General features: G+C 42.0%; 1 protein-coding gene across 1 annotated transcript; it reads left to right on the top strand.

The window, feature by feature from the left end:
• T265_08863 (hypothetical protein) lies at positions 1-11972 on the top strand (the record flags this gene model as incomplete). The annotated part of the gene is made up of 3 exons (XM_009174780.1): positions 1-1153; positions 8093-8488; positions 11472-11972. 3 exons carry the CDS (start codon positions 48-50, stop codon positions 11788-11790), a joined length of 1821 nt encoding a protein of 606 aa, XP_009173044.1.
• Positions 11973-12504: the final 532 nt, after the last annotated feature.

Here is a 12504-nt window from a genome sequence, read left to right as displayed (position 1 = left end):
CCTTTGTCCCTTACTCGAAATCTCCACATACGATTACAGTTTCGCAGATGGACAAAAACAAATTTCCTTTAGACGAACTCAGTGAATCTGCGTCCGTTTCAAGTGATCAAGTGAACCATTTTATACAACAGTCAGATGAACCAGTTCGTCCTTCACCACTCGAAGCCATGGCCCAGCGTTTTGGAGAAGTTGTGAAAGGATTTCAGAAGACCCCAGCCTCTGACTTACAGCTATTTTCATTCGGTCAACAGAAACCGTCCGCATCAAATCTATTCACAAGACCGTCCAATCAACAGGATGTCGCATCCAAACATCCATTCATCTTCACGCACCCACCCTTGAATTTTTTACAGTCGGAATTCTCCAAAACATGGTGCCTGACGGAAAAGACTGCCGCTAATGATTGTGTTACCACTACCAAACTGATGAATAATTTCTATACTACCCAGGAGTCTTCAACCATTCATATTAACACGTTTGTGCCACCTAACAGGTCTGTAGGTTATTCACTTCATGATACGCCTCCATCCAACCTCAGTTTCCTTAAACCCACTGAATGTCGAGATGCTTACAAGGCAGATACAAAGTCACAGATCATATTCGGGGATGTCAATGTAAATCCGAGGGGGTCGAACACCGAATCTAGTTCATCCTCCCCGGTCACCTGTTCGCCCGTGTCTCTAACGCATCCGAAGCACGAGGAAAATCACAAAAACACATTTCACGGTCCAGGGCCGCATGCCGTATTCTCAACTTCGAATATCCCAATCCCTACATATGAAGAAGATCACATGTCATATGACTGTTTGGACGAACAACACAAGTTCAATTCACGGATTAACTTTAACGCTACCCTTTGCGGATACTCCTGCGCTGCTTGTGTATTTCCCAGGACCAGTTCGGGTTTGTTCACAACAGCGAATCTTTCCGCCTATGATGGCCAAACGCAAAGTTTTCTTGAGCAGTCCCACAGAGGTGAGCCATCTAATGTGCATGCGGTCGACCTGTCAGATGTCTCCACCAAACCACCATTCTCATACATTACTTTGATTGTCTCAGCCATGAGCTCCAAACCGTCTAAACAAATCACACTGAGTGAAATCTATGCCTGGATTATGTCGACATTCGCCTACTACCGGAAAAACACGCGCAGGTAAGTCTGCCCACCTTCCTACCTATAGTAGACATGAAAGGTGACACATTCGAGGGGCTCGACTGATCTCCGACGGCAAAGTTGTGGTAGAAGACAAACACCGTGAATATTCACCAGTGCTGTCGACCTAGTGGACTGACTTAGTTTTCTAAGGGCATTGCAAGTTATGGTCTGAAAATGGCCAAAATGAGGTAAAGGCGCTCTATTGCCGGGAGGCACCCACAATGTTTAGTCCCACTTGCTGCGACGATCTGTGCCAGATAAGTTAAAAGTAGGATGGTTTTTGAAGAGTGAAGTCGGAATCTCCGGAGGAATTTTAAAAATTGTAGGAAATACCTCTATTCAGAGATCTAGTAATATACACCAATCTGAATTTACGAAACTTGGTAATATGTACGATTTTTTTGTATAGCTAGTTCTCTGAGTATCCAGACAGAACAGCGTGGCCAAAAAAATTTCACCAAAGGCTTTCGAAATAGTTGACTATAGAGGAAAACGCGAGGATATGGGCGAGGGTTCCGGTCAGCTTTTTAGCTTTGAGTGAATCACAGGCTTCTCTAAAGACAGAAACTAAAATAGGTAGACAGAGAAAACTCAGAGTAGTCTATAAGTTGACGCGTTTGAAAACCAGCAGGTGATCTTGTAAGCCACGTTCAGCGTTTACAACAGATATCTTAATGGTCTCCAGCCGCACCCCAACTATTATCTGGTCTTGTGAAGTTCCCGTATTAGCAAAGACGTCCTATGTTGCTAAGCCACTAACGGTTACGCTGTTTCACTATTTTCTAATTAATGTATCCAACACATACGCACAGAAAGACACTGATCTCAAAGCTGTTGAGACGTGGATGTCCAACGAAAGAACTGGTGTCCATTCTCATGAAGGAAACTACTCACAAGGTTGCTGACGACTCTTCGACAGCCCACGACCGGTTTCGCCTTGGGGCTCTCAGGTGGGCGCAGTCCCCGAGGTCCCAACAACCTTATGTACTACTTTTCCATTCATCATACGTAGTCAACGAACTTATTGATCAACCGTGACAGTTTAGATATATGGGTTTTTGGATTTCCATTTTGGAAGTGCTGAGCAACATCTTTGCAAAACTAATAGGAAAAGCGAACAAAAGTGCAAAAGGGCCAATTCCACTTCGACGAATGTGCTATTGTACACGCTCATCGGATTACGTTTAGACCAAGTATTTCTAATGCCTTCAAGAATGAGACTACAGAAATTACTTTGAAATCTGGCTGAAAAGTTGCAGGCAAGATTAAAGCGACCAAAGGTTCTCAATTAAATGCTATTCATAGTTGAAAGCTGTGGCCCCGCAAGGATCTCTGGTTCACAAGACACTGAGTGAGTGTAGATTGATGAGGGTACATGTTTTGAACCAAAATAGTTCAGATTTAGACGCGCAATGAGAGACAGTTTGCTTCGTGTAGACCATAACCCCGAGAATGTCTTTGTGTAAATACCGTTGAATGAACTGCGTCGAACAAGTCTTAGGTCACCACACTGTGAGGAATGAAGAAACTCTTCTGGTATAAGCAGACACATAATAACAGGGATTATGGCAATGTTGAGGAATACTGGTAGGTTGTGTGGATATGACTTGCACGTGAAACTCAATTGCTAGGCTCGTTGAACTAGGTAAGAGATTGGCCTCCAGATGATGAGCGAAACACCTTCCATCCTATACTTATAAGGTAGCACTATTCCAGAGAATAATAACGGATTGCTCATGAGAGCCGGTAATAATTAATGGACATTCCTTTGTCCAGAATTCAAGTTTTTCAACATATCATGATCAAAATCTTAAGTTCTATGCGGAAATAAAACATTTCGGAAATGTGATTAGTTCCGCAAAAATGGCTCAAACTTATGAAACATATGGAACATGGTCGCTTGGAATGTAGAACACTGATGTAAACGACCGATTGGTCCTAGTTTTGTCCGCGCTTAGGATGGATCGCATCTACCTCCAGTAAATGTGAAAGCGGACACTACACTTTTCAAACTAATACGATTAAAAGTTAAAATACTTGGGACGGTGTTCTCTCCTTAAGACTTAATAAAAGGAGGACACTTGTATCAGCTAAGCATCTAGTCGCAAATATATGAGTAAGAATGCTGAGGGTGATAGAGTATCTCACCACTAGCCAAAGAACAGTATAAACTCACTTTGAAGTCCGTCCATTTCTAAGTCTGTCTGTCCTCACCAAGGCACCATTATTGTGTTCAATAGAGTTCTCTTTGAAATCTGTGCAGGACTGGGCGTGGATGAAAATCTACCCATTTGGGCTTACAGGAGCCGACACAAGGGCCTACACACACGTGGGCCCTAAACGACAGAATGACAAATCCGTGCACATAGAAGGCCACTGAACATTAGTCAAGCTAGCTGCTCTATATAAAATTTTGCGTTCAGTAGGGAGCGAAAATTAGAGAATAAACGACTTCGGCATATGCAGATGACACTATCAGTATGAGCCACCTGATGCTGGAGTTTCCTCAAAGTAGGGGGAACGCAACAGGAGTATTTTAAATTACTTCATCGAAAAAGTCTTCACAGTCTCCCATACCCGACCCTCACGAGTTCAACGATTTCAGCCTCCTCATTTCAATCGTCTGGTTGGGCTCATGAGCTACGTCTCATGAGTTACAACATAATTTAAGTCACGTCACAAACCTCGGTACGATTCGATTAGTTCCTATTGTAACTAAAAACCGTACACTCGAACGCAGTAACGGCTAGAGTTCACAATTTCCGAATGAAGTCAATTCCAAGAAGTTTTTTACTCGCGTTCCTTGCGTAGCGTATCAAAATGAGTGGCCGTATTTTAATTTTAGAGGGCTGCTTTTCCAGTCCGGAAAGCTGTTGCAATACCACTTGCTTATGTACTGACTTTGTGCTATCTGAAACAGAAACGAATGGCGAGTTCTAAGAATATGTTAGCCCTGTTCTCATCCCACATGTAGTTTTAACATGAAGAATCAACTTCAAGCAGATTTTTAATTAATTGCCTCGGGCTAAGATTTTCATTCTGCTTTCAGCTTAGGCAAAATTAGTTCCACAATAACCGATCACAGCGACAGGTGGTCTGAACCACTTCTCACAGTCAGCTGCACCTTGCAAGTTTTTAGGACAACACCACTGTTTAGCTGGTGCCTATACTAAGGTTTGGCTAAATAACTAAACAAATAGGTGAAAGCATTCGAGTTATTTCTATGGTAGAACTCCGCCAAAGTACGAATTATTCTCATTGAAGAAGTCACAGGAGGAGAGCGACCGAAAGCTCTTTCTTCTGCAAGTTGGTCTCAGCCGAAACTTGTCATTCCACAGGATGTCAATGGTGATAGATTAGAAATCCTGTGAGGCCGTTCTCCAAGGACGCTGAAAAGAATTCCAAAGTCCCCTTCACCTGATATATGTGCGCCCTTCGAGTAGAGTGATGCTTTTGCGGACGTTACGTCCAGCAGTTTTTGCTGTCTTCCATCATTAGTTCTTTAGCTGTAACCAATTTGCTGTTTTATCGAACGCGCTTGTGGTCGACACATCCGGATGGCCTTTCTAACGAATGACAGTTGAAGCAATATTACTCAAATTAATGTTAGGTCTTGAGACCGTCGATCAAATCAAAGACAAGTGTTTTTGGTGTGGTTGATCGGAAAATTACTTGTCACTGGAGTATAAGAAAATCCATGACATGACTTTTGTTAGAGGAGGAAGCCAACTCCGGAAGACAGTGAGTGTGCTGGTGAGAATTACTAGTGTCTGCGGAACAGGTAATCGTGAATACCAGAAGGTCGGTTTCATTTTTTGAGTTCACTCCGCTTTGTCGGAGTTGCTTGGTAAATTACAAAGGAATAGTGGAATCTTCGGATCACTAAGGGTGGTGTACTCCAGATACGAACTAATAAAATGTATCTTCCTCTTTCAATGACAGTTTTTATTAGTTCGTTTTTCAGAGTGAAGTTGCCAAGGTTTAATCACCCGTAAGTGGGTTCAGAGTGACGAACTATTATATGCTTCCGCTTTGGATGAAGAATAGCCTCAAACTCTTATTGCGCGAAACTATAGTGTCGGTTTCGCAGGTCTATGTCGATGTCACCCCTGGAGTTTTCTTATCCAATCAGACAAACTGTCCGGCTACCCTTGGAGACGAATTTTATGGCAAAAGTTTTGTGCATCGTTCCAATTCATCCCTAGGTGATTTAAATATAATTTGTTCTGGGAGTTGGCATTCCAATCTGGTAGCAATATCTTTGTGTACTAGCGAAAAAAGATGCATCAAACCGTTGTCGGAATGCGTATTGTCTTGCAGACGCGTAGTTCAGCGACCAAACTAATCATCTCTAGTAAGACACTAAGTGAAGAACCGGCGTATTTACTCGTGGATTGTAGGTTTTGGTGCGAAAAATCCAGCGATCAAGTCGCAAGCTATCAGCCAGTAGACTTCGTTCCACATGACTGACTCTGCTTGTGCTGTGCAGCCACTAGCAAATGTTATTTAGCCCATCAGTATTTCATTCGGCAGTTTTTGAGAACACTGGTTGGGTGCAAATTGTCGTCAACAAGAACACAAGCCATAGTTCCTACAGACAACACTACTCATAAGTTTACCGAGCAATCTTTCACTGCCCACGACCGGCTTTGCCCTTTTTGGGGATCATCTGGTAGGTGCAGTCAAATTTATGTTCTACTTAAAAGAAAACTGTAAGCAATTCGCGAACTGAACCCTTTTGCAAACAGTTTGGTTTTGTTGGTAGACTCAAACGACTCCCAGCTGAATCTCTTGTTTGTGATATTCTTCAACTGAATGTGCTACATATTTAGAGTTCAAGCAAAATATAAGGTTGAAGGGACCGTGGGGATTACCACCACCTGGTGAGCTCCAAGAAGGGTAAAGCCAGTCCTGAGCTGTTGAGGGACTTTCAGGAAACTTGTAAGTAATTTTCCTCGGTGAAATATGCTGCGTTGTGTCGGACATCGTGCAAAAAACATGATTCAACATGCAGTCATTTGCAAACTAATTTGGTTTTGCGAGAGACTCACCTGGAGCCCAGCTGAATATCTCATTTGTGGTCTTTCCAGGCAACTGAATGTGCTGCACCAGGCCTCCTCATGTTTCAGTCGCTACGATATTCGAGATATCACGATACATGTATATACGTAATGCACTGCGCAACGATAAAGTAAAGTAAGATTTCAATGGGCGGGAGCTATTTCCTCAAACCTAATGTTTCTTACGGGAAGGAGGTCCCCTGTTGTGGAGAATAATCATGGTTAATCGAACGCATCACTTAGTAAGAATTGGTCAAACTGATAAATCCGAGACACCGAGTTGCCTGAAAAGATAGTGTGTTTTCAAAGACAGGTTCCAATTTTATTCGCCTTACCTGAGATTGAGTCATAAGACCTCTTTAAAGATGGCAATAGTTCGCTCTGTCCCGCAAAGGTACATTTTCTATGCTCACGCTTAATTCAACTAAGATAACCAGATGTGTCACACACCAATCGATACTGTTGTTTTCGTACAAAGCCTCACTTTTTTCTCTTAATAGAATTCTGCTTAATACAAAGACGGCCAGTGCTCAGGGTAACTCGAGGTTACCTGCGTCTCTCCAGCATACCTACACCAGTTTCTTAGACGGCAATACCATGTATAAACTGTCCAAGACAGAAGTTCCGGTTCAAAGCAGTTGAGGTCATTGACCTGGTTTCCGCAAGTACGCTCGGTATTTCGCACGACACGGCCCATTATAACTTTATTCGAGGCTCTGATGTCAGTCTGGCACTTTTTCTCACGAGAAGGCTGGAAATCGTCAAGTCAAAATTAGGAGTACGAATAACCGTATACTCTATGAGATTTGGGGTCAGTAAAGTCAAGGTGCAGCATGTACTTCAAACTCAAGAGTTTCTGGTATTAGGACTGACTTAAACACAACGAAAAGACGTGTTTGAGACACGTCTGAAGGCGTCCCAGTCACAACCTGGAGAAAGAGCAGTACAATTTGCCGATCGAAGTTAGCGAGCAGAATTTCATATCAGCATGTGACTGTGGCAAAATTTTGGCAAAAGTTTCTTCTATGAATTGGAGTTCTGATAGAAACCATCGCTGAATCCGTGACATTGTGCAAACACGGCGTAAATAAAGATGTTTATTACTCTGAACGGATGTGATTTTGTTTCAAAGCAACCCTCAAGAGCGTGGCTGGTGATAGGCTTGCACCGGAATAAAGAATCCGAGAAAGTGACTGGTGATGATAGCATACTATTCTACTGGGGGAAATTCACCGCTGCACATCGTAGGGAGAAGCAATTGCCAAGGAATTTCTGTAGCCCCATAATAGATTATACGGACCTGACTCCAGGGAGTTTCGAACATGCGACCTCCCGGTGGGTGGTTTGAATACCAACCGTTCGGCCACAAACGGTTGATTAGCAGTGTGATTAACTCGCACTTAGGATATCCGCTTCACCGGATTTTCTGTTTGTGACGGATATTACGAAAATATAATTTCTACTTCAGACAGCTGTGCTACGTACACAGAAAGAGACAAATTCATCCTATAGGTAATTGTCATTTTTATAACCTTTTGTTCTGAATAAATCATTGAAACCCATTCCGCTTTTTACTTCTGCGGTTTCAGCCGCTAGGCTCTCTTCTGGTAGCGCCCTTCCCCCTTTCTGAGTATATATACATTGACACTAATTTGTGTATGTCTACGTACACTGTAAAACTGGGTAATTTTGGTTCATTTTCGTTTCCACCTAACACCGTCTCTTATAGCCAAGAAAATTTACATCCGTAGCACTGGTGTAGCTTCAATCAACTCGGCTTTATGTGTTTTTTTGATACCTTATTCGTGTTTCACATAGAAATGCAAGAGATGGTGAAAATATTGGGTGTGCTGAATTCCATTGTATCTTCGTATAGATGGCAAAATTCCATACGCCATGCACTGTCTTTCAACGACTGCTTCATCAAAGTTCCTCGTCCATCAGGAGAGGCAGGAAAGGGATCCTATTGGACGGTTCATCCTCGTGCAGTTGATATGTTTGAAAACGGGTCATCAATGAGACGAAATCGCAAATTTGTTGACGAGAATCGGGTGCGTGCTAATCGAGTATACCGAAGAACGCGGGCAAGCAAGAAACCGAATTTATCGCCACAAGACGATTGGTACCATCCGGATGAGTATACTAAGAACCAGTTGCATCAGCCAGGTATCGATGTTATCCAGAAGGACGTAAAACCGGCTCAAACTCCAATGACAGACAGTATCTGCCTAAAGGACAGCGATCCTGATATGTCCACTAGAGCTGAATTTCGGTGAGTTTTCTGAGAACTAAGGGTTTTCCGCTAAGTTGTATTCGGAGGACATGCTACCATCTCTCTGGTGGTTTAAGGTACAGAATGTCCGTTGAGGTATATGTAAAACTCCGTAGTTTTTTTAACAGCCGAGGTTTCAGACTCACCACTGTAACAATTGTAAACAGGTATTAGTGTAATGAAGTTATCTGCTTCAAAATTGGACAAACGTTCTGGGAACAAAGAATTGCAGTCGCCCGCAAAAAAATCTTCATTCCCTAAACGAAGGTAATATCTCTCGTGCCCATGTGTGTTGGCCTGGACATTATATATTTCGAACCACCGGCCTCCCACCCTCTGCAAAGAACGGATCGTGCCTTTGTGACTTAGCTTCTAGCTCCCACCTTAGAAGGAGGGAACAGAAGGAGCGGTTCCAAGTATTATTTGGCCAACCACTCAAAAAAAGGAATTCATTCTTGAGATAGCTAGTGTTCTGATACATGGAAACACATATCACCTGCTAAATAGCATTGGAATTTTTGAACTGTGCGAAACTTTTGTTAGATTCTAGGTCGATTTCTCAACATACCGCATCCTGATGGTACGAAACCTTCTGTTGGAGAGATCTTTTGAAATGATTATATTTCCTCAAACAAATCCTTCTCAAAGGAGAGTTTCCTACATTGAAATTGCTGGTGTCTGTGGAGGTGAAATTCATAACTTTAGAGGACCTACCTTCTCTGAAAGTCAAAGCTTCCCTAGATTCTTTGGAATAGTCAGGATTTGTTGCAGTAAAAAGTCTAGAAGGCAAGTGTTACTTTGGAACTGAGAGAATCCTTTGAGTGCAAGTGATTCTCATGACACTCATAACACAATTATTCGCGGATTAAGTCCGGTTCATTTTGGCACTTTTAAACAAAATATCACAATCTGTACTAGGCAGTGGTGAGCTATCTTTGGATTTCCGCATTGAAATGCCAAACAAATAATGCGTTTACGTAACTCGAGCAGCCCTGGTACATTGAAATGGATCTGCGTCAGACGGCGAAATTCCCTGAGCACCCAGTCAGGTTTGCTTCACAACATTCCTAGTTCAAAGATCAATAGAATACTGGTGATCAGATAGACATAATGAAATTATCCAAGTCTTTTTGACAATGCGATTATGTAGAGACGTGTTAACCCTGTTCATCCATCTTGCCTCCTCTTGGGTCAAATCCGAGGACAGTATTTTTATTGTGGTGAACATTTCAAAAAAGGTTACAACATACATTTATTTAAACGGGCTTCCGTGACGGAAGGCGTTTTGAACACAATTCGTATTGGTGAAAACTTGTGAACTTGCAGACGGTTTCTCTACTATTCAGATCGATTTAGAACCATCAGAAGTTAACAATACCACAAAATTATAAAGTGTTCCACTGCCGAGAAAGAGCAAATTAGCAAAATGGGTTTTTGAAGACACGAGTGACACCGCGAAGGAAATAGAAGGTGGGGACGATAACGACTAGGAGGCTGGTAACGTAGATAATAACAGCAATTTTAGTGATGACGTTGAAGATGACTGACGAGAATGTCGTAAAACATGAGCTCGCATGCTCAGGAGCACTCATTTTGGGAACGCTGCAATCGTTCGAATATGTGCGGAAAATTTATTATACTGTTTTTGTAACTAATCAATTATGTCTGTTCACTTAAAGCATTCGTAAGTCAAGAGCAACTAAATCGAACATTGTTTGATTACCCGTACACAGGTAGGATATGTTCATCTGACGATAGAAGCATGCAGACAAAACTTTTGATTACACTAACTGTTTCTGAAGACTAATAGCTGTAGCACATTTACGGGCACTAGCTTTCATTCACGCTTGTCTTTGTTCTCTGAGATTGTTTGCTAAGGCTATTCGTTCCCAAGTAGAGTAATAATTGATACATTGATAAATTTGTCGGTTATGAAGGTGCTTTTGAAGTGAAAAGTTAAAATAATGCATACTTTGATTTGTGTATTCCACAAAAGTCTAGCATTCGACACATTAGACACATTAGTGTGTGTGATCAATAAGGTTCGTCCTGCACCAAGAACGACCCTTAACTGAGACCATTCCGACCAATTCTCATAGGCCAATTTTTCACAAGACTGATGTACTTGATCTGGGACATCTCACATATTGCTAATGCAAACAGTTCGTTCGCCATATACAGAGGGATTATTGTGTTCAAGTTATTACGTTCACCTACGGATTCAGCATTGTCTATATTATCAAACAGTTTGAATCAGTAGATCTCAGTTCGCCTCCAACAAATAATGGGTGGTGGATCATTCTGGTTCAGAAGAACACTAACAAACGTAGAAACACCAGGTTCCGCAATTTCGAGGAAATATATCAACATAGGCGACAACAGTGATGGTGATTCTACGGTCTGACTTCGCTCTTTGCTACGGTACGAAGCAGCGCGCAGTGACCCCATCCCTGAATCTCATTCAACGGTTCATGGAAAGTTGTGCTGTCGTACTGGGAAAAGTCTGTCAGATCGCAAAGCAATAAGAATATTGTTTCGTGTGTTCCTTGATATACCAACATCTGATCGTTATTTCCCACAATTTGTCGTTGTGGGGAGTGCACTTAATAAGCCGAAATCGAAAGTTTCACGATTATGAAGTATTACTTTGACCTTAAAACACGTATCAAAATAGTGTTGAAGAGGAGGAAAGTGAACTGAATTGTAACCGCACAGGGATGTTAATTGCTATTTAAGACATACACTTACTAGATTTGGCCCTTTTTTAAAGGTTTTACCTTTAATTTTCCCCAAACATGGTATTGAAACCATTTTGGAAACGAGGTAATTCCAAGACTCCAGCTGGGAAATTTTTTGGACTTTTTTAATTCCCAGGAAGGTCCCGGGTAATTCTTATGTAATCCAGTCACCTTATTCTGTTGAATTATTACGTCAAATCAAACGATATGAAGAAATCTCTGTTTTTTGTCCTCAAACCCATCAGGTTTTGTAGAGATCAGTGGTGGATGTCGACGAATGTTGTCGATCCATTTCCTCGGAAGCAGTACGTATCTCCCTCAAATTCGAACGTACATGCTCCTTTCAACCAATGGCCTTTGTCCGATTATGAAGGGCGACCTACGCAAAAGAGGGAATTTTGGCACGATGTACCTCCAGCAGATAAAAACGTGAACGAAATTCACTCGACTCAAGGAAGCGGAGATAGTTCTATTCCCACAGTGTATGACCATTCCTTTGTTTCGAAACAACTACTGGGAGTCTCCACCGTCTGGAATGCAGTCGAACCTGATAGAAGCATGTGATCTCCTGTTATTACAACTATCTGAAGAAATTTTACATTGCTCATTTTGCTGCACAACTCAACTCAGGGCTTGCCAATTCAGCTTCCTTACCAAAATAGCTGCGACTCCCATGCATTTGCATGCAGCTTCGCTTCGAAGTTGCAAAGTAAATCACAGCATACTGCAAAAAATAAAGACTTCGGTTGTAAAATGTGTACTCGTTTACGTTGTTATCCGTGTTGGAACCAATTCTTCTTCCCCAGGTGGCCTGAGGCCATGGCTGGTTCTAAATTATTTTCCACCAGCTAACCGACAAGGTATACTTGGGTAGCTTCATCATAAGTAGTTCATTTTAGTTTCCCCAACCAGAAATTTTAGGGGGCGAAGAAAGGATAATTAGTAAACAGTTCAGTGCACGACGTCATTGCAGGTTTGTTGATCCATGACAATATTTCTGCTACAGTGATGAGCCAGACATTCGCCGCCGTCACTTCTCAAAGGGGTCAATATGTTAGACGGCACTTTTTTAAGCATTCCTTTTGACAGAGGGAGTTAAAATGACCTGGGCTGCAGGACTGTCTCAACAAATCTATGGACAGCATGTTCTGACAAGGTATCGAACTTGAGCAGGATTCAAGGGAATTTGTTGAAGACCTCATAATTATTTATCAAAATAAGAGAGAGCAAAGGGCAGCGAAAAAGTAAAAGTTTATCGAAAAAACTGAGGTTAACTAA

The sequence above is a fragment of the Opisthorchis viverrini genome (assembly GCF_000715545.1).
Source record: "Opisthorchis viverrini unplaced genomic scaffold opera_v5_242, whole genome shotgun sequence".
Taxonomy (NCBI): domain Eukaryota; kingdom Metazoa; phylum Platyhelminthes; class Trematoda; order Opisthorchiida; family Opisthorchiidae; genus Opisthorchis; species Opisthorchis viverrini.
The sequence above is the reverse complement of the archived record's forward strand: the minus strand, read 5'-3'. Positions and strand labels throughout refer to the sequence as shown.